Here is a 26806-nt window from a genome sequence, read left to right on the forward strand (position 1 = left end):
TTTCACTCCTAACTTGGACATTAGAAAAGAATATTTCAATAAAAATCTGCTAAGTACTTTAATTATTTTGCTTATATTTCAAATTTAATGTATACATAAATGGCAAGCCCAAAAACTCAGATGATGAACGCCGAAGTACACTACAAAGAAAAATTGTCAGTCATCTCTGCAAATCATTACAGGAAAATTAACACAAGTTTGGGAACTGGTGGTACTGATAGGATATTTTACTGAGAGATGTTTATCCTTGGGTTTTTTGGTCATGCAGTACCATTTTTTTCGACTGCTATAAAAAATGATGTCATTGAATAATTGAGCAATGGAAGAGGGTCTTGGGGAATGATGAATCCCATTACGTGATTTGGCACGTCGATAGATGAGTCTGGCCAAGATGGATGCCTGGAGAATGGTACCTGCCAGAATGTGTTGTTTTGATTGAAATGGTAAAGGTTTGAAATGGACCCTTTGCTGTATCTGCACGATAATGAATCTGCATAATACAGGAAAATTCTTAGCACCATGGTTTGAGGATCTGTAGGTAGAAGAGTTTGGCTGGTCAGCCCAAAATCTACACCTCAACCCAATCTTTGGGATGAGCTCAAGTGATTGCATATCGGTTAAGATCTGTTAAAGTTCAATTCTTAACACTTATAGAACAAAATGACATCTTTAGAATGAAAGAAAATCTTAAAGATTATAATTTCTGCAAGCTGTATAATTTTTTAGGTACTCCAGAACGGCGATTTCCAGGGTTTTAATTGCAAATGACGTGACTGTCCCATGGTGCCACTTCATTTGCAATTGCATTCTGAGTTATGTAGCAGCTGCTAGCTTAGTTGGAAAAACTGCAACTATGGATCTTCAAAGAATGGAAATACATCTGTCTTCATTCCTCATCTCCCGTCGACTCAGGCTTTTCGGGCCGTAATGATGGTTGGCCTCCCAAAACAAAAAATACATAACTGAAAGGTGAAAAGTAATGATGTCCCATTAGTGTAAATTTATACACAAACGCACACATTGAATTTCACTCTGATTTACTTAAGTCCGCTGTCCTACAAGAGTGTATCTAGTTGTTCTCCCGAATTTATGGACTTTCCTTGAAAATAGTATTTAATGTAGAATTCCAAACACGAGTAAGGAAGAACCAAGGCACAAGGAAAGGCCTGACCAATTCAGATCAATTTACTCGCGAAATCAAAGACCCATTCTCAACCAGAGTGACAAGTTCAATGCCTTTATGCATAGTTCATATGGAAGTAAAACAACAAATTATATTTTTACATCTCGAGAACGAATGGACAGAACTCAAAAGTGATACGTAGATCGGAAAATAGCAGATGACGACCGATACTTATATTTTGTCCCTATGACGCGCAAATCTGAAGTTCTTTTTAATAAATATGAAATCAGATCATCTATAATAAGGTTCTGTTCGTTAAGCTGTTCCATCGCTTACTTGTCAGCTTGCCTCTACCGAGCCTTATGATTGCTCGAAATAACACTGCCATTTGTGAAATAACTCATTTTTCTTACAAGTAAGTTCTTAACACATTCTAAAAAAATAAAAAAAGAAGAGAAAATTATCTGGAATGAATTTAAGATGGCGGATGGTCCAACATCGCGGGCCGCATTTGGACAGGGAATCACAGTGCGTACCGCTGAAATAGAGCTTTAAATTTAAATTAATTTTAAACAACAATAATAAAATAATCTAAGAAAATTTTATTATGTTTTCAAATGCATATAAAAGAGCTATTAAACTTATTAAAGCAAATATACATATATGCTTTACAGATGTTACAGCTGATTCCTCAGAGCGGCAAAAGACACGGGTTTCAATCTCAGTGGCGATTCAAGCATTTTCTAAATCTCAGAGACGTTTACTTTTTCGAAACTACAGGTTATTCAGTTTCTACTAATATACGTTAATCAAAATTTATTAAAATGTCAATGCTTTAAGAGAGAAGTTTAAAATTCTTGCTATGCATTCCACTTTGAATTCTTTTATATATGATAGTACATTCTCTCATTCATTTTCACGAATCTTTCTTTGACTGAAAATTTTTGATGCGATTTAATATTTGCGGCACTTGCTTATTTTTGAGGACCGTTTTGGGCATTTCTTCATACTTATAGAGGATCTAGCAAATTTCACAGCTTGTGCCACCTTGGTAAGTGACGAAGGTTTACCTATCCTGGAGTTAGTCGCTGGGATTCGGTCCTGGATGACCCAAAATGATGGGTTTCTTCTTTCACCGCCTCGAACATCCGATCGAATGTAAAAATTAGAAAAAATCTTTCCTTAGAATTTTCTAACGGATCTCTAATCAGGATCCTACGCATTTACAATCTGTTTTCAATGTTGAAAAGTTAAAAATTTTGTATTTGGTCATAAAAATCGATTTATTAAAAATTGTATTGTCTTGTCTATTTACTTTAGCATTTTTGTTTACTTTACGTTGATTAAATTTTAAAATAAATACAATTTAATTTCAAACACTGTCGCTTATCAAGCATCCAAACATATTGGTAAAGGTACAGCTCGTTACAAGTCTTCGAGAGTAAAAATTCCTTTTAGAACAATTCGGTAAGTTACAACATATTATAAATGCGTTATTGTATATAAGTTTTCTTTACGAATTAAATAACAATTTAAATATAGAACTAAATATAATTTAAGTTACAAAAACTCTTTAGTGAAATTAATATTAATCTTACCATTTCTGCACATTTCGCAAACGGCATTTCTTAATATTCTTAAGAAGGCGGGTAATGCGTCAGTCAACCGCTCTTAGGGACCAGGGATCGAATCCCAGCCAGCAATTCCAGAAATATATTTTTGCGGAAGGTCTGTTCCCGGTCCCTCGCCACTCGATTAGCTCATAGTACACCTGACAGAACATACGATGAATATAATTACAAACAGGCCCCTTCTTAAAAAGCCTACAGGGCGAAAACAAAACAAAAATAAATGAATAAATACTTTTAACGAAATGAAAGATAAAGCTTCAGTTACTCGTGAATTATTTTTAATTTATAAATAACTAATTACAAAGGACGAGTAACAGAACATTAGGCAAGTTAGTCTATGAATAATTGAAACTTTGAGGAAAACAATGCGTTTTTATTGGTATTGTGGCTACCACACGCTACTTATAGGTATATTGTTTTATTACGAACAATTTTAAAAACTAAAATGAATACTTAAAAAATGGTCAAACAAACGTCAACATAGTTAAATAAATAAATAAAAAAAACAGTGCATACTTTGTCCATCCTCAACCGACATTTTTCCTAAATGATTCAACATCTTTGAGCATTGACGAATAAGCGCATACAAATTGAAAATAATGTTCAAGTGATATCGCTATTATTATCGTGAGAAATCTTTAAATTACATTGCGTTTAATTATTGAGTTACCTCCATGCATATGAAAACAAACTAATATATATTACTTAATTAATGATTAATATTTTATTTTCAGATATAAAATAATATTTCACGGTTGATGAACAGTTTTCTAGGTAATCGCATCGCTTGTTTATTTACGAATTTCATTGCTTATACTTTAAATTTTACCATAAAAAATTTTCTTTTCAGATTACGAATCTTGTCAGACAACAATATGAATTCCTTAATTCAATTGAACAAAATCAGGAAGTTTACAGACGAAGAAGAAATTTATCTTTTCACCTACAGAAACCGATGGAAGTCATTGACCATGTGCATGAAATTCCTCGGTTTGAAATTCGAGAAAAGGTTCACTCCACACATAATTTTCATGTTGATAGCAGAAAAAATATATACAATCTTCTTCATCTACGAAAATATTATAACATTAAGTAATTATTCTTTTTCGTTAGTTAATTGGATCATATTTATATACTTTGTTTTTTTCCATTTCGTAAATATATTTTCTTTGTATCATTTTCATCTGAATAAGAAGAAAATTACGGCGAAATTAAATAATTTGTACGAAGTTTCTGGCATTAGCAGGGAGACATGCATTAAGTCCAGATCAATGCTGATTAAAGTCTGTTTAATTTGGTTGAATAGTATCGTTTTCAATGCCATTGTTTGTCTTCATATCTCCGGAAAAAGATTCCAATTAGGTGTTAAAGAAGTATTTCATATAAACTTCGATGATTATAGAGCAGATATTATTACATTTTTTTCATATTTCTACGGCAACTTTGTCATCCCTATTCAATTCCAGTTCTTGTTACTTTATTTCTGCTCCATATGCAAAGATTTCGAGTATTCTTTCGCGTTAATTCGTAAAAATCTTGCCGATAAGCGCACTCCGAAACAGATTAACGAAGCCTCTTATAAGTATATTCAGATATTGGCCATGGTAAATGACATAGAAAGTATTTACTCCCCCGTTTTATTTCTGTGGTCGACTTCGATTGTTGGAAATGTCATATTTATGATTGGTGGTTATTTACAGAGGATGACGTCCTCTATCGACATGACGGACGTAATATCGTTTTTCTGTTGTACAGGATTTCAATTTTTATTGTTTTCTAACGTTTGTTTCTCTTCGTCGAATATGAACAGAGAGGCCAAGAAGTTTGCAATGTCCATTTACAAAGCCTCGCTTTCTATCAACGATCAAGCCGTTCGGCAATTTGCCTTTCAGTTTTCTATGGAAATTTTGCAAGATTTGCCTAATTTTTCTGCGTGGAATATGTTTTGCATCGATAACAATTTTACAATGGCAATTTTTAGTGCCGTTGTCACTTACGGTCTCATTATATTTCAATTCTCAAGCAAGCAATAACGAAAAGGATCTCTCAAGTGGACATCCATCCTCACACTTCACCGTTGCAGAGAATGTATTGAAATGAACAGAAAAGTTTATTTTTCCATCACAATTTATTGCACGTAATTTCNGTTGTCACTTACGGTCTCATTATATTTCAATTCTCAAGCAAGCAATAACGAAAAGGATCTCTCAAGTGGACATCCATCCTCACACTTCACCGTTGCAGAGAATGTATTGAAATGAACAGAAAAGTTTATTTTTCCATCACAATTTATTGCACGTAATTTCGAACGTTAAAACTGACCCACGAAGAAAATAAATCGATTGAAATTTCACTGTAACCATTATAAATCTTTTCGATAAAATATCGTTTTATTTTGATTATAAATGTCATATTACAAAATTCCAATAAATATTTGTTGGTTAAAATATTTGTTTGGTTTATTTGTCTTCGGCAAAGTAACACGTTGGCGATCTACACGCGAAATAGCACGTGGAACCCGTTGGTCAAGCACGAGCCCGGTCTAAATATTGTATAGTGGTTCTATTCACTCGGTGGCAGAAGAAAACAAAAATGAATAAAAGAAAATGTTATGCAAAAAATCGATTTAATGCGGAGCTTTATTTTATTATTTTGTATGTACGAGTCACAGCTTACTACCGGAGCGTTTAAATAATGAACAAATTAATAATTTAAATGCAAATTAAGTAATATTAATTATTTACTTAAAGAAACATAAGTGTTGGTACTGACTTTAAAAATGGTATTTAATCATTTCTTTTGCTTCTCAGATTTCTTGTACTTTTTCATGGTGTTTGTTTCAATTGATTGTAAGAGGTGATCTGTGGGTGAGTGAGTATTTTGCATGGTTTACTGTGAGTAGAAGAATCAGCTTGCGTGATTGGATGGCGGCTCAGATAACAAGATTTCTCTTATTTGAAGATAATGCCATATTCAATAAGGAAATAAAAAATCAGACAATTTATAGAATAGCGATAGAAAAGATGTACGAGTAATCAATTGAGAAACACTCATAAATTCAATTCATTTTACTTTTTTATACTGCAGGCGTTTAGAGACTTTTTAATGATACTCATTCTAGATTCTGCTAGGTCAGCAATAGAGTGGTCGGGTGGTGAGGGGCAACATGTCCCGAACAAATCATTCATGAAAAATTCTCTGAGAGTTACTCGCATAGATTCGATCCTGGTTTGAAATTCGAAGAATGATTAACTCCACACATTATTTTCACGTTGATGGTAGCAAATATATCTACAATTTTCTACATCTAGAATTTTATTGTATTTGCATTAAGAAGTCATTATCCATTCAATTTGGATTTCCAAAGATAAAATCCCTAATGCGCTACTGTCATCGACAGTTGTTTAGTATAATAAATCAACGAAATTTTAATTTGCGTATGGAAATATGTCACAATATATTTTAAATAGATAAAACAAATTAGATTAATTAAAAGGAAGATTGTTATAGAAAAAAACAATAGCGGAATTTTCCAGACTAATCCATAATAAAATAAAATGTAAAACTAAGAGTAGCAACACAAAAATGCTCCAAATCCATTACTAAAAATTGTTGTATCACACTGAATAAAGAGCAAATATGTAGGCGTGATGTTATGTAAATCATCCGCCGAAAATTTGAACTTTTTAAAGAATATATATTTTAATTAATATAAAATGCAGTAGGCCGGGGTAGTAATAGAGGACTTGTCAGCGAGGTAGAAGACACGGGTTCGAATCAGATCGCGATTGAGAGATTTCCCGAATCTCATAAATACTTTTTGAAACTATAAGATATTTTGCTTTATATAGGATAATCAAACTTTATTAAAATTTTAAACTCTTGGTATGTACGTCACTTTCAAATCTATTACTTATACAGTCGACCCCCCTATAATGTGGGTTCCTATAACGGAAATTCCTATAACGTAGCGAAAAAATTGTAGCAATATTCGTATAAAGGAACTCCTAAAACGTCGTCGCCGACTCGTGTCGCGACAAGATTGATAGAATCTGGACCAATAGTGGATGAGCAGCCGAACTACTTTCCTCCGCCCTGCGCTACGCTACGGAGAGTTTAGGCGGCTAAATTGAGTTTGCTATCGTCTGTACAGTATTATATATAAATTATATATAAATTAGGTACTGTACATATAATTATATATTAATTATATATAAATTAGGTACTGTATATATAATTATATATTAACTTAATTTATTGTAACTTTATTATAATTATATATATGCTTTCTGCCACCTGGCAACACGCTACGGAGATTTTAGGCTAGTAAGTTCAGTTTATTATCATCTGTACAGTATGTAAATTAGGTACCGTAAGTCTAATACAGCACTAATTTTATACATTTCTTGTGAAAGAAACACTTCTTATTCAACGGCCATAAAAATTATTTATATTAATGATGTCTCCAAAGGTCAAGTTATTTTTCCGCCAAAAATTCGTTATCAGAAATTGCGGCCGTCGTTTCGCGTGCTGTTCCGCGATGAAAACCAGCTTTAAGCAACGGCGTAGTCGAACGGTGTAAGTAATCCTACAATTTTTTGTTTATAGCATAGTTTATACGGATTATTCCCAAAAAATTATACGTGTTTTGGAAATGTTGAGTGGAATTAGTCTAGAATCGGTTAATTTTATAGAAGAAAACCTTTCAAACAGCCTTAGTCCGTAAACTTCACATGTGTCGGGCTGCAATTGGCTCATGTATTTAATCATTCCTACAACGTAAAATTCGATTAACGTGGAACGTATCTAAGCGTTATAGGGGGGTCTACTGTATTTTTCCATTGTATTTTATAAATCTTTCTTTGACCCAGCACTTCTTCAAAAGAGTTTTATACTTTTTTCCTTTCTACTCTTTTCTACCCATGGAAATTTTTTCGTGCCCATCGTGGATTCGGCTAAGTCCACAGCAAATGCTTGGTAAGCTGGACATATCCGAGACAGATCTTATGAAAATTTTCTGGAAATACTCACACGGTTTCCATCCCGGATACCCCAGAGCGTTGAATTGCTGCGTTAATCGCTTCAAATATCCTCCCGAGTATAGAAATTAATAGAAAATTTTAAACACGTTTCGTATAATTTTCTAATATAGATTTTATGTATCTACAATCTTGTCATTTTATTCAGTTTAATGTTATATTCGGTCATAAAAATCGATTTTTTGGAAATTATGTTGTCGTGTCTGTTTACTTTTGCATTTATGTTTACTTTACGTTGATTAAATTTTCGAACGAAAACTATTTAATTTTGAAAACCGGAGTTTATTATTTATACATAAAATTGCCTGTCACGAAATGAAGAAAACGGCTTCAATTTTAACTTCTTTAAACATTTCGGTAAGTTACAATAATAAATGTAAACATTTTGATATAAAATTAAATATAATTTGAGTTATTCTTTAGCGCTATTAACGTTAATTTTAAGTTTTGGGCACATTTTTAAAAGAGCATTTGTGAAACATAAATTAAATCATGTTAATTCTGTAGTGAAAGTAACGTGACTATTGGTAGGCTACTCTCTTTGAGAATAGCAATCTTCTTTACATAGTGAATACAAGGTGTTCACCCTTGTATTCACTATGTAAAGGAGATTGCTATTCGGTTACTCAGCTTACCTTTTCGAGGTGTTTTTGTATAATCGATTTTAAAATAATATGTGAATAAGGGAGTATTTTGCAAGGTGCAATGTGAGTAGAATAACCAGCTTCTGTGATTGGACACCGATTCGTATGTCAAGACTTCATTTATTTTCAGTTTATGACCAATAATTTATTATGGGATTAAAAAAGGCAGACAATTTGCATAATAGCGATATAAATGGTCTACAGTGCGAAGCAGAATTATACGCAAGTGTAATTAAAAAAAAATCTGTTTACTTATTAAGGATAAAATTTTGTAGAATTATTTAACGCTATCTTCTAATGATTTACACCAAATATCATCCCAATTGATTAATCCAAACATTAATTACGCAAAAACAGCCATTTCAGTATGAGAGAGCGCAATGGATACAATAAAGAAAAAAACTATGAATATAATTTATTACGTTGTTTTCGTATAAAAAAAAGATCTTTTAATTATACCTGTCACGTGTTCGGCTGGACGAATGTTTTTGTGAGTAACTGAATTTCTTCCTCGCGAAATATCTGCAGTTTCAGTCTTCGTAAGCTGTTGAATATCTTAGAATGGATGAAACAAAGATAAATCTAAATGTAAGAATGTATTACGATTTAAATATTCTGTTATATGTTATAATTTTTATTGTAACTTTCTTTGCTTCCGTGGTATTCCCGAACAGTATTTTAATTGATAATTCAGATTTTATTTTTAGATTACAATAATATTCGAAAGTTGAAGAAGTGTTATCCTGGTAATAATGGTATCGCTTAAACAAGCAATACGATTACCAGGTTAACACTTCTTCAACATATTCATGAATTTCACTACTTATACTTTAAATTTTACCAAATATTTTTACTTTTAAATAACGAAACTTGACAGACAACAATATGAATTCCTTAATTCGCCTCGACAAAACCAAGAAGTTTAAAGACGAAGAAGAAATTCAACTTTCCACTTATAGAAACAGATGGAAGTCATTGATCATGTCCATGAATTTCCTCGGTTTGAATTAGAGAAGAGGTTCACCCCACATATTATTTTCACGTTGATAGCAGCAAAAATATTTACAACCTTCGTGTACAAAAGTTTTATAACGTTAACAAATTATTCTTATTTGTTAATTAATTAGATGATATTTGCATTTTTTTCCTATATTTTCATAAGCGTGTTCATTCTGTATCACTTTCATCCGAATAAGAAAAAAATTATGTCTAAATTAAATGATTTGTATCAAATTTCTGGCATAAGCAGAGAGACTTCCATCGAGTCCAGATCAATGCTAATTAAGGTCTATATCAATTGGTTTAGCACTATCGCCGTCATTGTCGTGACGAAGGAGGATGTTTGCGTAATCGTTGTATATGATTAATTGTTATAGTTAAATTTAGTTTAGTAGTTTTGTAACCGTTGCCTTTGACTTATTTCAAACAATTGTACACGCCAATTGTACAAGAATTGGCGCGGTCGACAACATTACCTGATGTGCAGCTTCCAACCACGTCTACAAGAAACGAGCCGAAACAAGGCGCACAGACGAAGAAAGGAAGTCTTGAAGTTTAAGATTGAAGTTAAAAGTGTAAAATTTTGGTCGTAACCGAATCAAAGTTATACACAAGCTTAAGAAAATTTTTATTGGTTTTCTGTGCTTTTTTTAAAGAATTAACTGAATTAACTGTAGAAATGTGCTTGGTCTAACTATACATATATAAAAATGTTCAGGAATATTTTCTGTTATTTTTATAAAGTAAATTTTAACAACGTTATGATATATCGTAATTTAACTAAATATATATTCAATGTGAGAATATAGAATGGCTAATTCGACTGCAGCAATCGGAATCAGATATGTTTTAAATTTGTTTCTTTTTAATAGATTTTAAAGTACTATTTTGTCACAAATAATCATTAAATTTTACTTGTTTTCGAAAAAAGTTCACTAACGAGCAAAAGGGAACGTTTTTGTGGTTGGAGGAAGATAACGTAACTTCCTTTGCAAGTGATTACAAATGTGAGATCTCGACACATTCCACTACGAAACTCACCTCGACTTCCGTCACGCGTTGGAAGCGTGGAGAGATTTACGCATATATAGGAAGGAATTTCTCCATAAAAGAGAGAGGTTACTTTCAAAACAGGGGTTCACTAGTTTCTAGTTTATGCTCACCTCCAAAGAGACTCCTCTTTTTGTGTCCGAAGCTCCTGCGAAGTTCTCCTACATTCACCAATCCCTCCAGGCATTGTACTATACATTAAGGTGATATACCTGTTATGTAAACTCTCTCTTTCTTTCTAGATTAAATAGTGAGTTAATTTTAGCAGTATTCATATTTTGTATTCGATATTATAATTTTGTAATACTTTGGTGTAAATTAAGTTCCATACTAATATTATATCTTCGTTTTGCTAAATAAATTTACAGTTTTATTATAAACTTGTTTAGATTAATTTAAGGCCTACCTCCATTGTCGACTCACCTTCAAATTAGATATACCCTTCTAAAATTTCGGCTACTCGGAATAAGATCTGTCGAGATCTGCCCTTGTCAGTGCTGACACCAATTGGAATAAATAAGTCGTGTTCAATCTATATGTGATAGAGCGTTAACCAGAAATCCACCGTTTTCACACTAGAACGATCAGTTTATTTTGCATTTAAACATAGCTTTTTTCTCTCTAATGATGTTTTAAGCACGATATCAAGGATTATCTTGATTTTAGAATTCGTGTAATAATCGAAAGAATGGTATACGAAAGGTGGAGCGAGACCAAAAACACCACTTGAAAGTCATTCAAATTTCTTGGTGTCGTACTTCGCGAATTCCTTCCAACTGGTCAAACTGTCGACAAACAATGTGATTTAAGAATTTTACTTTGTTTGCGTGAAGCAATTCGTATAAAACGATCCGACTTGAAAGGAGAAATCCCCTGGATAATGCGCCTGCTGACAATGCCTGCTTTTCGTATTCGTAAATTTATTGTGAGAAATTTAATAGATATGGTTACGCAAGCTTCATGTTTATCTAATATGATACCGTGTGGTTTTCCCGTTTCCAAGAATAAAATATATCCGCTTGACTGTCATCGTTTTGAGTCGAATTATTCCATAAAACAAGACTCTCTGCGAATGTCGAAGAGGTTCCACGAAATCAACTATAAGGTTTCTTTCGAAGATTAGAAAAACGTTGGCATATGCACATGGAAATGCAGAATTACTTTTAAGAAGACGAAAAAATTTTAATGAATTAATTCAATGTTTACGTGTTATTAAACCACTCCCGAAACCTTATGATTATGACTGGGGTATAGTTAAGAGAATTTTGGCTTTTAATTGGTAAACGTTTTTACGATACGAAACATCTATATATTAATGACATCATTCTTTTAAAATGGAGAAAATGCAATCATCACTGTTTGTGATAAACTTCGTGTTTTATCTTTTTCGATTTGATTCATTTAACAGGATATTCGAAAGAATTGCTGAAGAAAATATGTCCATATCGAAATTTTACGAATGTCGTGAGATATTTGTAACGGGAGTAACGGGATCTTTGGGAAAGGCAAGTATTTCTACTACGTATATTATATCTTTATGCACAGATATTTCATATATAACTGATTCCCGCTTTATCTTTGTAATATTTGAAGGTGCTTTTAGAGAAATTGCTAAGATCCTGCAATAATAAAAAGATTTACGTTTTAATCAGAAGCAAGAAAGGAATGCCAGCGGGAGAGAGGAAGATGGAATTGTTTCGTTCTAAAGTAAGTTAAAATGTAAGTGTTGTAGAATACATTTATTTCATGAAACGCTAACTATTGTTTGGTAGCATAAAATATTACATATTTTACTCATTTTCTGTAAGAGTTACAGTTTTATCGAAAATTCAAACGTACAGTTAACATTTATTAAATTTTACCCTGAAGAAATGCGATTTTCACTGAAATAATCAGCGAAAATCGCATTGTACGAAAAAAATATCACGTGTCCCTTACACGTGACACTTTTTTCGTACAAAGATTTTTGGCAAATTGTAGACACAAGTTACGGCTTATACTTACTGTTTTTAGCGAACACTCGAGAGAATGCATATTTTGGATCTTATTACGCAACAATCAACCAATGTATTTGTATTTCTAACTAGCTGCAAGGACCCGCTTCGCTGGATTTTTAAAAAGTCACGATAGTGAAGATTAAGATAATTACATTATAGCCAATCTTACCCGTTTTCACAGAATGCAAGAATTAGGCCCCCCGTTTCCAGACTAATTAGAGACCTGGACCCGATTCTATTTCTGAACGTCTCCTGTTCACGTCCAGTCAAACAAACTATTTTTAACGTTTTTGGAACGTTTACAATCGATTTATAACCGAACCAATATTCGAATTTTATGTTCGAATTAAATTCGAACAAATTTGAACATAAAATTCGAAATAGAGAACCACTTTCAAGCCCATATCTCCCGCACCCTTAAGCTATCGAGACGCAACCACCCTGGTGCACGAATGGAGACTTGGGGCTACTACCACATACAAACACCATTCATGTGCGATGTGTAGTTTTGGCGGAAAAGTGAAATATAGGGATATACATGTCCATTTATATATATATAGATGTAATGAATGTTTGCAGCGCGAGTACGGTCCAACGAGTGAGCAAATTCCTGGCATGCCCATGTCTAGTATTGCACCATGTTCAATACTGCGTAATGACAAGAAACATCTTCGCTCATTTTAAGTATAATTACAGTTGAGTATTCACGTTTCCTTTCAATTTCACATGCGGTTTCTAGAGGTTGCAGTTGGATATATACGTAAACCTTAAAGCCATCATAACCATCGAGAGAATGGTGTTTCATCACAACACCAAAGTTAGCGATTATTAAAATAGTGTTACAGAAGCAGAAAAGAAGTGAATTGACAGGTGAGCTGAGTGAGTTTATTTCGTACATCTGACCATCATTTTTTTATACTCTTTTTGCCCCGTGGGCACTAAGGGGTCTCTTAGAGCAGGCCCATTATGAGTTCGGCCAGGCACATAATGGGGCGATCGGGTGGTGAGGGACAGAGCCGTCATATCCGAATGGACCACCCCCCCGAAATATTCCTGGGGATTCCTTGACCCGTCCGAAATAATTTTGGGGATTCGATCCCGAATCCCCCAGACGCTAGGCTGCCACCTTGACCGCTCGGCCATCAGTGATATAATTACAAATAAAACTTGTAATTTTTATACGTTAAAGCCAGTGTTTCTCAACGCGAGGCACACGCCCCATCAGGAGGCAATTTGAATGTTTTGGGGCAATGAGCAAATAATTAATATTTGTTACATTTTCACTTCAGTTCTATATATAGGCCTATATATATTATGAAACTTTATTTGCTGTTTTTTCATATCACTTCATATTATTATTATTATTACTATTTAACAATTTTTTGGTGATTTTCTACTCAATACTTGAACTGTCCTTTCCTTTTACTTTTCTTTTTCAAAGACGCCATGTTTTTGTCCCAGGGGGACATTAGGATTTTGAAGATGCTTTGGTGGGGCATAAACAAAAAAAAAATTGAGAAACACTGCGTTAAACGAAGATCATTCTGAGCGCGTAAAATCTTTATATTTTCAAGATTAAACCTTATTGATATATGCACTTTTAAATTTGTGCCACATCGTTGAACAGCACCGTTTACCAGAATACCGTATAAATGGAACCTACGTAATAAAACGTTTCTCTTCTGCACTTTGAACTAATCTAAAAAACAATTATTCATCCTAGAAGTTAAAACGAATCGTTGTATTTAAATTATCTAATGCCTGTTTGAATACACATTTATGTTGCTACTTTAATATTTATAGTAAATTTCAGGAGTACAATTTACACCGTAAATCATGTTAACGTATACAAGAAAAATTTATAAAAGAAGAATTGATAAAATTTATAAATTAAAATTGTATTAAGACGAGTAATACAAATTAAGGAATACTTTAACGTTTCTCTGACGTTCCATGACGTCAATCATGAATTTGTATTGATTTAAGATGAGAAATGACGAGAAAAGAACAATTTTATTAAAATTAATTTTACTTACAGTGGATTCCGCAATTACATCTTAATTAATTTCTAGATAAGTGAAGTTACGGAACTTTTTGGGAAACGATTCGTGTCATTACGTGCACAATCAGTCTCAGAAATTAGGATATGTTCGTGCGGGTAGCTAGAATTATATAGTATTACAACAGAATGGGCAACAGTAAATACAGTGTTTAAATTGGGCATTTTGTTCGTTCGTAATATAATGAATGCAAATCATTATCAAGAAATGCTGGAGAAACATTTCTTACCATTTGGGGCCCAAAATGTATCTACCAACAGGACTGTTTCGATACAGAATTCCAAGTCCATCTATGAATGGGTTTTGAGTAATAGAGTTCAGATTTTCGACTGACCACCTTGCAGTCCTGATCTCAACACCATTGAAAATATAAAAACTGTAGAATGCAATTGTAGCTAAAGGGAAGGACGTTCAAGAAAAACAACTGCAAATTTTAATCAATTCATTGCGTAATCAAGTGTTTAATTTCATTTTGGTTAAAGGATGTTACATTGGTGTTTTTTACTGCTTTTCCACGCTAGACCCGTGTTTGTGCAAAAATTTTAAAAGTTGCCGGAACAGTCGAACAACTCGTTGCCGGTTTATTTAATTAATAAATGTCTTCGTGTTGTCAGAATTGAGTACATTTTTACACAAAATCGAACACAATTATCACAACTCAAATTTAACCGATTTTTCTACTCGCTTATCCCCGTATTACTTTATAAAATCAAATTTGTTATCGAATTTCTTATATATTTTTTATATTCGTGAAAGATTTTCGGAAACATTTTATTGAAAAATCCGGAAATTACGAATAAAGTGGAATGCATCGAAGGGGACCTCACAAGAGAGAACTTAGGACTTTCCTCGTGTCATATGAATTTGATAACGAAAAACGTTTCGCTGGTGTTTCACTTGGCCGCTTCGGTTAAATTCGATGAACCTTTTCGGTGAGTTTTACGCTAATAAATCACATTTTTTTGTTATTTGCCTAATTATTTTTATTTCTTTTGTAGCGATTCGTTCGTCAATAACGTGGAATCGACGAAAAATGTGGCCGAAGTTTGTCGTCAAATGAAAAATTTATCGGTAAATATTTTGTGAATAATTTAAATTACAACTTATTCTAAAATTAAATAGCAGCGAATTGAACATTAAAATTTTTCATATTTTACGAAATCGTATATTTACAGTCGACCCCCTATAACACTGTTCATTATTACGTTTTATATGAATGCCATGTTGTACGAGTAGTCACTTAGATTTTACAAATATGTGAGCCGTTCACAATCCGGCACACGTATTTGTAAAATCAACAGTGTTATAGGGGGGTCGATTGTATTTCGTTTTTTTTTTTACTCTAATCTCATCCAAATATTTGTAAAAGCCAGAAATTATTAATGATCATGAAATTATTACAGTGATCAACCAATGATTCGTGCTTGGGAGTATTTTCAGTAAAGATATACATTATTAAGTCATTCTTTTAGAATCTTCGTGTTTATAACAGATTAAATTTTCTCTAAATTCAGAACGTGGGTATCTTCGCAAACTGTTTAAACCTGCAAACTCTTTATCACATTGTAAAAATTTCCGGGTGTTTGTTGTGTTATTTAGAACTACGATCTGCATTCGAAACCCGTATATCTTAATGATGTCTCTCAACAATAAATTATGAAGAGTTTTCTTCATAATTTATTGTTGAGAAACATTATTCGCTGTACAAATAATTACAACACTTTTTAAGTAACCATGCAAGAAAAACGTTGGAACTGTGATACATAAGTGATTACAAATTAAGTTTTGTAATCACTTATGTATCTTTATAATTTTGCATATAATATAAGTTATATATCATAATTTCAGGCATTCGTGCATACTTCTACAGCTTATTCTTTCTGCAACAGAAAGGAAGTGGATGAAAAAATCTATACAATGGACAGAACATATGAAGAATTTAAGAACATTGCAAAGTATTATACTATGACATATTAAGTGTAATTCTTTTTGATTGTATTTCCTGTACTGTACGTGCATTGCATTAATATTTTTCTAATTGCAGACTAGAAAATATTGCTTCCTTAGAGATAACAGACGAAAATTTTTTGGAAAATCGACCCAACACTTATACTTTAACAAAGGCCATAGCAGAAAATTATTTAAATACTTTCTGTAGAGATTTGCCTGTAGTAATTGTAAGACCTTCTATTGTTAGTTGTACTTGGAAGGAACCTTTTCCCGTGAGTATTTCTATTCTACGTCAAAATACATTATACGTTTGGGTGTAATCAGTACATATTTCTTTATTCAGGGATGGATTGATAATAATAGTGGTGTCGATTACATAGCTGGAACAGTAAGTGTATTTAAATAATTCTGGAACTGTAAGTATATTTAACTGATTCATATCTTTACGTCTTAGTTGTAAACACTGTAACTAACAGGTAAAGACAGAAGTTAACAAATTACCATTTATTTCACTTTTAGTAAGTAAATGCTTATTAGTTAGCTTCAATTTGTAACTAAGTGTTTCTCAAATTATCTTTCTGGTAGCTTTTCTACATTAGAAGTATTATTAGTTTTTTTATATATCCTGTATTTTGTTAAACAACGTCTGTTGTTGATAAATTTTTATTGAATTTAAATTTCAGTAAAGTGTTTTTAATAAAGTAATTATTACAAGAGCTTCTTGTATTACATCAAATGTAATGTTCTTTTTCTGAGAACTGAAGAACATTCGTTATTCGCATTGTATTTGAATACATTTGCGAATTTCTGGAATTGCGGATCACCGATTGAAAAATATAAAGTTATCCGAATGATATTGTGTACCCGGGTAAGAAAACATAGATTAACTGGTATTAAACTTCTCATAGTGTTTAACACTACTTTCAGGGATTGAAAGGAATACTTAGAAGTATGTTAAATGATGAAGACAAAATTTCTGATTTCATTCCATCGGATGCAGTGAGTAATTTGATGTTAGCTGCTGCTTGGAGGAAGGCGATGACTCCTCATCTAAAGTAAGGTTTTATGACAATTTCATTATACTGTCATGCGTCGGAATTAGATTAGAACTTAATTTGATTCTAAAATGTGTTCGAAAACCGAAACAAATTTTTACAAAAAAAAAAACAATACAAAATGAATTTTAATCCGTTCCCCGAAAAAAACCCTTTGTTTTCTTACTTTTTGTTATTTGTATTTCTTGTATAAAAATGCCTGTAAGTGCCATTTATGTTACGTGAATGTCTGTTAACGTTGTTTTTATTAATTAATTAGAAGAGGCCATCTCGGCACCACTAACTTCTGAACCTGTAATGTCGTCGTTGATTGGTCAGTCCGTCGACTTTCCTTGACACGGAAAGTATAGGAAGTTGACCGTTAGTGGATGGCTCTACCGAGTATCTTAATCGGTAACCAGGCAAAGTAAGTTCAAAATTCTGTTCATAAACAACCTAGCAGTTTGGCGGAACTAGAAGACCACTTAAAGCAAGGATGCCACAAGGACCATATAGCCTCTCTATGCCTGATACCCGCCCGTATTACATCGTGTATTCACGCGTGATGTGACCCAACAGGGTACTAGAACCCCCGTTCATTTGTAGTTTTTCCTGCAACAAATAATTCTTTTGCTTTTATCTTGTGATCACTAGCTTATATCACCTTTACACTCGCACGTATACAGTACAATTTCGTTCGATTCCGATAAATTTTTATTGGTACGCTTATTTTTGTGGTAATGAATATATATTAAGCAAAAGAGTTTGCTGTTCTCTTTGCAGAGAAGCCGAAATTCTAGTTTACAATTGCACTTCAGGATCCATAAATCCTTTCATTTGGCGCCAGTTTTACAAATGTTTAAATACGCATTCTTGGAAATATCCCGTAGAAAACATCTTTTTATATCCATCAAAAATACCCAAGAAGAATTATTATTGGAATCGATTATGCATCGCGATACAACATTTACTTCCTGCAATGCTAACCGACGTATTTCAAATTGCCGTTGGCAGGAAACCAAAGTATGTTCTTTGAAATGTACTTCTGTATTGTATGACATATTAAATGAAATTCATATTGCAATTTAGGATGATAAAAGTCTACAGTAATCTTCAGAAAAAAATAAGCACGTATGAATATTTTTCAATAAGAGATTGGAAGTTTGGTGTCAGAAACGTGCAGGAATTGCTGGAGAAAATGTCGACTGAAGATAAACAGGTAGGATTAATATCAAATAACATAAGCCGTATCTTATGACTAGTACAGTTGACTATCGACAAGACCATGTGTCAGAGATGAAGAAAAATTTTGGAGTTAAAGCAACGTTGGGTTACGTAAATTAACATTATCTTGTAATGAGTTCAAACATGTCGCGATATAATGAATACACTTACGTATTACAGTAATCACATTATTTTTATTATTTTTTACATTCGTATATAAGTACTGTATATGCAATAACGAATATAGAATAATTGGAAATATATGCGAAAGATTTCAGTGGCTCTTTCTTCGAAGAATTTAAATTATAAATTACTTATGAACGTATGTTTAAAACAGCATAGTTTTAAATTAACAGGATGTTTAATATTTGGGCGCGCACGTCTGTCGATGCAGCAAAATATCTTTTTCGCTGCAATTTAGTGCGCGAAATAAATCGAGTCAATTTGACAATGCCATTCAGTTTATGTACACAATTCAATGAGTCTACGGGAGTCGATACTCTTACTATTGTTCGAATAAATAACACCACCAAACACTGATGGTTAGTCATGGTTTCGTACATGTCCGTCGTACATGAATTTCGGGACTTGTCTGACATCGAAATAGGTGTTAGTTTCTCGAAAAGGAAAACATTCTTCGGGTAGAAATTCTACTTGTCGAATGCCACGAAATCATCGAACCAAACCACATTATATAAACTTACCAATTTTTTGTTCCAAGAAAGAAGTTCATTGAATTGAATTGGACCCCTTTGAGAATATAAAACCTTGTGATTTTCACTTTCATATTCTACATTCATTATTTTAAAAATTCCAAAGACTAGTTCACTTTTTTTCGTCATCGGCTTATCGTTCGATTTTTCTATTTGCAGTTTGGATCATTAAGGAATTCTTTGTAAAGAATTTTTATACTGTAATTATTTCTCGTTATATGTGAAAATTGAATCTTCTCTCATTCGAAATAATGTATAAGCCAATACTTCACTTAGTAATTCGAACATTTCCATTTCATAAAATGATTTAATAATAAGTGTGTCTTCAAAGTGGATGTAGTGTGAACTATGTTGTTCCATCTTTCAGAGAAAATCGTCAGGATCGTTGTTAAAGCAATCAAAGCAGTTTTTCAGTGGTAAGTTGTCTTTCAGATAACGAAGATGTCGTCGACATATCTATTCTAGAAAATGATGAGGTTAATAAAATTAAATAGTAGCTTATGCCCCAGATGTCTCACGATGATTTTACAATGAAACCCGTCCTGTTGAGATGGGACTATATTCACTCCAGGACTCTATTCGAACAATGAATTGTTCAAACTCCGAATTAATTTTCCTATTACAAATAATGGAATATAAAGGAACCCATTTCCAGACCATAAACAAATGCCAGATCGATAAACTTAAACAGTATATATATATATAATTTAAAATAACATTAACACGATTTAATGACCTAAATAATAAATTGTAACGTTCCAAGTCCCAGTCGAATTTATATCGAATTTAGCATTCGAACTCTGGAACGTTGTAGCTAGAGTCGTTCGAAGTACGAGGTATCGATATAAATAAATTTCAAAACATACATTATTATTATCGTATATTAATATCATTAATTTCATTTACTCGGCTATTATCTAAAATTTTTCAGAAATTTACTTAATTCTGAAATATTCCAAGTTCAGAAACAGTTAAAAATATATAGAAATTAATGCTACAGTGGTCTTTTGACACAAGTATTCGATACTACGGCATGCACAAAAATTGGATACTGTGGATGCCATTTACGCCACACTGCAGCCACGTGCCCATAGATAAACCAACTTTTTTCAACAAAATCTATTTTGAACCTTTCTGTAAATTAGAAAATGTTAAATTTTTCACAATAAAGACAATAAGACCAAACATTTAAATTGCTTATACTCTATACATCGTTATTAAAATTTGCGCTTAAAACACTTTGATAAATTGCGTTTATATGCCAACATTATCTTAATATTTTTACAAACAAAACAATACCAATATAAAAACATTTACCGTTATGTTTAGTGTTAAAATATTCTTCTACTGTGTTTAACGCATTGATAATTTTCATCACCACACGCGTTAGTATGATTTATTTTTCAAAACAATGTATGAATTTTATTGGATCCGGCATCTTGACGTGGATTCAGATGTACCGAAGTACCCGAAAGTATCTGCCCGGGTAGTTTTCACCTCTGGCAAATCGAAACCAAATAATAAAACTCGTAAAATATGCAAAATCATCCGAAATTATATTTCAGAATTTTGACNAATGAAACCCGTCCTGTTGAGATGGGACTATATTCACTCCAAGACTCTATTCGAAATATAAATTGTTCAAACTCCGAATTAATTTTCCCATTACAAATAATGGAATATAAAGTAACCCATTTCCAGACCATAACCAATGCCAGATCGATAAACTTAAACAGTATATATATATAATTTAAAATAACATTAACACGATTTAATGACCTAAATAATAAATTGTAACGTTCCAAGTCCCAGTCGAATTTATATCGAATTTAGCATTCGAACTTGGGAATGTTTGTAGCTAGAGTGTTTCGAAGTACGAGGTATCGATATAAATAAATTTCAAAACATACATTATTATTATCGTATATTAATATCATTAATTTCATTTACTCGGCAATTTTCTTAAATTTTTCACAATTTACTTAATTCTGAAATATTCAACGTTCAGAAACAGTTAAAAATATATAGAAATCGGTGCTACAGTGGCCTTTTGACACAAGTATTTGATACTACGGCATGTACAAAATTAGGATATTGTCGATGCCATTTACGCAACACCGCAGCCACGTGCCCATAGATAAACCAACTTTTTTCAACAAAATCTATTTTGAACCTTTCTGTAAATTAGAAAATGTTAAATTTTTCAGAATAAAGACAATAAGACCATTTAAACACATTTAAAATGCTTATACTCTATATATCGTTATCAAAATTTGCGCTTAAAACACTTTGATAAATTGCGTTTATATGCCAACATTATCTTAATATTTTTACAAACAGAACAATATCAATATAAAAACATTTACCGTTAAGTTTAGTGTTAAAATATTCTTCTACTGTATTTAACGCATTGATAATTTTCATCACCACACGCGTTAGTATGATTTATTTTTCAAAACAAATTTTGAATTTTATTGGATCCGGCATCTTGACGTGGATTCAGATGTACCGAAGTACCCGAAAGTATCTGCCCGGGTAGTTTCCACCTCTGGCAAATCGAAACCAAATAATAATACTCGTAAAATATGCAAAATCATCCGAAATTATATTTCAGAATTTCGACTTTGACATCTCGAAACTCAATTGGGACCAGTACATGGAAGATTACTTTCTGGGCATCAGGAGATTCGTTTTCAAAGAGGATGACTCGACCATACCCCACAGCAGAAAAATATTATTATTGTAAGTAGTCGTTTATTATATTCTTCAATTTCTATCCAAAGCATTTCATAATATTATATTATTACTTTTACAGAAAATATTATTCTTTTTTAATTGCAAAAATCGGATTGCTTTTTGCATTCGTTTACAGTTTCACCATCTTGTCGTTCTAGTTTTCCCCAAAAGAAGGATTTATTATATTTGAGATTCTTACATTAACTGCTTATTAATTTTATTTTGGTTGTAATTTATTATATCCTATTTTATTTGTATTACTTATTAATTTGTTATACAATAGCCTATACCAGAAAGTGGACAATATACGAGGAAGATGGATTTACCGATGTCCGGCAATTTTAAAGTTTTTTTAATTTTTAAAAACGATAAAATCGCTGTAAACTCTTAAATATTGCTTAACTAGAAATGAATAAACTGCTCTAATTGTTCGTTGTATAACAAATTAAAAACAGATTAAAATACAGTAATGCTAGAATGTTTGTCTCTCTCTGTTCTTAGTATATCAATATACAGTGGTAGACAAAAGGTCTGAAAACTCGGAGGGTCAAATTTGACACTATTTTCATTTTCAAAGACGGGACCAAATTAATGTTATTTTCTTTAATGTCTTTATTGCAATTATCAAAAATGTTTTTAATGTATGGAAAGGCTTAGTATTTTTTATCGACTTTAATTTTTGTGTTATATGTATTTTTGCAATATTGTCTATACCAATTTTTTGTTTCGATTTTAGGATAGTCATTAAGAATAAACTTAAAATTTTAACAAAACAATATAATAACAATATAAGTCATCTTAAAAATCGAGTGTAGTTTATAAGGTAGAGTGTAATTGTGAAAATCCCAAAGTTTATATAGGTGAAACTATCCGTATATTGGAAATAAGAGTAAAAGAACATGAAGCAACTATTCGGCTTGGTTACAATAATTCCCCAGGATATTCCCCCCAAAAAGAAATTCAAGGAACATATCGAAATAAGAAACATCCCAAAGAAAATCTAGTTAATATTTCAGACGGTATGCAAATTGACCCTCAGTGGTATAGCATAATAGAGGGCGATACAACACATTATGTATTATAATAAAACCACAACCAAGACGCGTTGTGCTGTTTGTTCCGATGAATCAGAAGTACAAGATAAAACTTATTGTCGGTATGTCTTTATATTCTATCTTTACATTGTCTCGACGTTTATTCACTAAAATGTAATAGCATAAATGTCCCGAATACAGAAATCTCCTTACCAAATTTCAGAAATATTCGACGAAAGACACGAGAGTTAGTGAGTTCGTAACTGGACGAAACAAATTGTTCTGCCACACACACCCACACACCACAGACATATCCGTGGCTACAAAATAAATAACCTAAATCTTCGATTCTAAAAATGTACAAATCTTGTGGTCTTTGTCCGATTAACCTACTTTTTCTCTGTTATATGTAATTTCCATTAAATTAAAAACAAAATTAACTTTTTCTATCGGTATTTATTCCAATCTCAATTTTATAACAGAATTAATAATAAATTGAAGTGATTAAAATTAACAATTAAATTTAATTATATTTAAATTTATTTAAATATTCCGATCATTTCTAAATAATCGAACAACGTGTAGTATATAATAACGCTACATCGTGTTTACTCATCGACATAAAATACTGAAGTAGAAACAAATTTCTTATACAGAAATCTATTAATTAGAAAGGCAAACCTTCAGTCGCATTATAATACTTTAATTAACATGTAAATATAACTGATAATATTTTAAAATTATTATAAATGAATTACTGTAAAGAATTCGACTCGAATTGTCGGGATTGAACGAAAGATGCGATCAAATTGTAATCGTAAATATTACAATTAAAAGAAAAATTATATAAACAAATGAAAATTTAACTGTATTTTAAAAAATGATGTAATATTTAACCTGTTACTAAATTATTAACGATTTAATAAACACTTAACTAGGTCTATGGAGAAAATCCGGTCTTAATCGACAGATGAAATATATTTACGCAATCGAGGAAAATTCTGTATTTTGTTCATTGCAGACATTCCTGAGAAATTGCTAAATAAACTTTGTCATCGAATTTTGTAGGTAAAATGTTTTCTCACGTCTGCTTGTTTTCACTGTTGTGAAATTATTAAGATAATACTTAAAGTGTGATCATTCTCTACACAAGCGATAAACGATTCGCGCACTCGACGTCTTCATATTAAACACTGTTAACTTCAGTAAATTAATTTTACTTTTTCGTTTTCTACCTCGTGCCATTACCCAACTCTACTTTAGCTGATATTGTTTATTAAAAAACATTTAAATAAGTTTTTCAGGCGTTTAAGGGATGATCCTTGTATTTGCCCTTCCTAATACGTATACACAGTTGTTGTATATATTATTGGATTTATAATTAATAATCCTATCTGAATTGTTCTCATTATTACTTTTCCTCAACTCCTAAGTCAATACCGAGCATTTTGATATTAACAATTCGTTTATGATAAATATTTTGTAATTCACATAAATAATATTTTAATCGAAATATATCATTTGTTTTGATCAATACAAGACTAAGGACGTCCCGAAACTGCCGATACCGATACTATCCTTCGATACTAAATATCGATACTTTATTGGTATCGAGAATCCCTATAAAGGACATTGACATTGATCATTTGTTACAAATAATCATTAAATTTTACTTGTTTTGGGGAAAAATACACTAACGAGGGATTCGTTGTTCTTATGATTAATAATTGAAAGTAAAAATGAAAGTAAATTTAATTCTGTTTCTTTAACTAATAATAATGTCTGCTTTCTCCATAAGTTTCCATGTTTTTAAATACATTGAACAGTAATTTTTCTTTATATTAATATTGAAAATTAGTCAGAGTAAACAGTGACCGTTTTATCGGTAAGCTGTAGCTTAGGATCTCGAGTTTCAAGGGGCATAAAACTTTCTACAAAAATAGAAAATTGAAGTTAAATTTTGTAATAAATGCTTTGTTTTTTTTACAAACCAACAAAATATACTTTACTTTTTATTTCGTGTAGTATTTAATTATATTAATCATTAATATATTAATAATCAATATTGTTAATAATAATCAAATCTTTGTAGGCTATATAACAACATCTTTAACATTAGAAAAGCGGTTATATCGACTTCGTAAGCAAAAAGAAAGGTACAGTCGACCCCTATAACACTGTTAATAATTCCGTTTTATATGAATTCCATATTGTACGAGTCACTTAAATTTTACAAATACGTGTGCCGGGTTGTGAACGGCTCACGTATTTGCAAAATCTAAGTGATTCGTACAACACGTAATTCATATAAAACGGAATTATCAACAGTGTTATAGAGGGGTCGACAGTATATCTGGATAAAAAAGCTAAAATTTTTATTTCATTTAATAAGTAAGCTTACATATATTCGATTAGTACAATTATAACACAGAGTTGCACAATGCAATTGATAAAATTCCGTAATGCAGAAAACAATTAAGGATTTTTCGATGCTGTTACCCAAGGTTCTCATTTCTAGAAAACAAGAAACAATAATTATTACCTTATTACAGTTTACAAATATAATTATATTAGTAAATATGCCATTTTAATCATTTCTAGCAAATTAATTAAAATAATAATTTCATATATAGAGATAAAATGATTCCTTATTAAAAGGAATCAATTAAAATATTTTAACCTTTTAATTTTTTACATTACTTTACTTTTTTATACCTGTAATTAAATTTATTTAGAACATGTTGCGTGTTTATAACAGTTTAATCAAATAATTAATCTGAATTAACTGTAGAAGTGTGCTTGGTCTAACTATACGTATATGAAAGTGTTCAGGAATATTTTCTTCTATCTTTTTAATAGAAATTTTAACAACGTTATGATCTATCGCAATTTAACTAAATATATATTCGATTTGAGAATATAGAATGGTTAATTCGACTGCAGCAATCGGTTTTAAATTTGTTTTAATTTAATACATTTTAAAGTACTATTTTGTCACAAATATTCATTAAATTTTACTTTGTTGGAGGAAGATAACGTCACTTCTTTTACAAGTGATTACAAACATGAGATCTCGACACATCCCACTACGAAACTCACCTCGACTTCCGTCACGCGTCGAAAGCGTGGAGAGATTTACTATCGAGATCGAGATCAGAAATTTTTTTAATCGTCTTTTACAGTTAATAACGCCTGGACTTTCGTCGAAAATTTCTGAAATTTTGCAGGGAGGTTATGAAGACAAACAAGTTTCCTCTCAGATAATGCATACTATATATTATTTTGATATTATTTCGACTATTTTTACAATATTTGACTGTAATTCGCAATTTTGCATGCGTTTATTTATATATTTTCTCATATTATGTAATGTTAGGAGTTGAATTTCCTGGAAAAATTTTCGAGTAATCTTCTGGTCTAAGTAAAGTCAAATAACATGAAAAGTAGTAAAATTACAGATATAACATCAAGAAAATAGCTATTTCTCAACGTTTGTTTACGTTCTAACTCTGAACACGTGATTTTGGAAGTCATTGGTTCTTCGCGGGAAAATCCTGAATAGGCGGTTCTGA

General features: G+C 31.8%; 2 protein-coding genes across 4 annotated transcripts; both read left to right on the forward strand.

Moving 5' to 3' along the window:
* Positions 1 to 3499: 3499 nt before the first annotated feature.
* LOC111622155 lies at positions 3500 to 4847 on the forward strand. Its single transcript, XM_023364491.1, has 2 exons — positions 3500 to 3528; positions 3605 to 4847. Exon 2 carries the CDS (start codon positions 3630 to 3632, stop codon positions 4785 to 4787), a length of 1158 nt encoding a protein of 385 aa, XP_023220259.1. The 5' UTR covers positions 3500 to 3528; positions 3605 to 3629; the 3' UTR covers positions 4788 to 4847.
* A 7266-nt stretch (positions 4848 to 12113) lies between these two features.
* On the forward strand, positions 12114 to 24299 carry LOC111622156 (putative fatty acyl-CoA reductase CG5065). 3 transcript variants are annotated; one of them, XR_002756204.1, is made up of 12 exons: positions 12114 to 12193; positions 15300 to 15475; positions 15542 to 15614; positions 16392 to 16498; positions 16588 to 16765; positions 16837 to 16881; positions 17421 to 17548; positions 18311 to 18550; positions 18617 to 18746; positions 22079 to 22206; positions 22280 to 22425; positions 22484 to 22670. XR_002756204.1 is itself a non-coding variant. In XM_023364492.1 (11 exons), the coding sequence occupies exons 1-11, from the start codon at positions 12152 to 12154 to the stop codon at positions 24195 to 24197; spliced, it is 1272 nt and encodes a 423-aa protein (XP_023220260.1). In that variant the 5' UTR covers positions 12114 to 12151; the 3' UTR covers positions 24198 to 24299. The 3 variants fall into 3 exon arrangements, 2 of the variants coding, with proteins under 2 accessions (XP_023220260.1, XP_023220261.1); XM_023364492.1 differs by lacking the exons at positions 22280 to 22425; positions 22484 to 22670 and adding an exon at positions 24173 to 24299; XM_023364493.1 differs by lacking the exons at positions 22280 to 22425; positions 22484 to 22670 and adding an exon at positions 23052 to 23248.
* Positions 24300 to 26806: the final 2507 nt, after the last annotated feature.

Source organism: Centruroides sculpturatus, unplaced genomic scaffold (assembly GCF_000671375.1).
Source record: "Centruroides sculpturatus isolate CEXI.00-Female unplaced genomic scaffold, Cexi_2.0 scaffold306, whole genome shotgun sequence".
Lineage (NCBI taxonomy): Eukaryota > Metazoa > Arthropoda > Arachnida > Scorpiones > Buthidae > Centruroides > Centruroides sculpturatus.

Coding starts and splice junctions, on each gene's coding strand:
- LOC111622155 (XM_023364491.1), top strand. CDS start 3,630: ATGAATTCCTTAATTCAATTGAACAAAATCAGGAAGTTTACAGACGAA.
- LOC111622156 (XM_023364492.1), top strand. CDS start 12,152: ATGCCAGCGGGAGAGAGGAAGATGGAATTGTTTCGTTCTAAA. Junction 16,882..17,420: donor TCGATTACATAGCTGGAACA/GTAAGTGTATTT, acceptor CACTACTTTCAG/GGATTGAAAGGAATACTTAG. Junction 18,747..22,078: donor TGTCGACTGAAGATAAACAG/GTAGGATTAATA, acceptor ATTATATTTCAG/AATTTCGACTTTGACATCTC.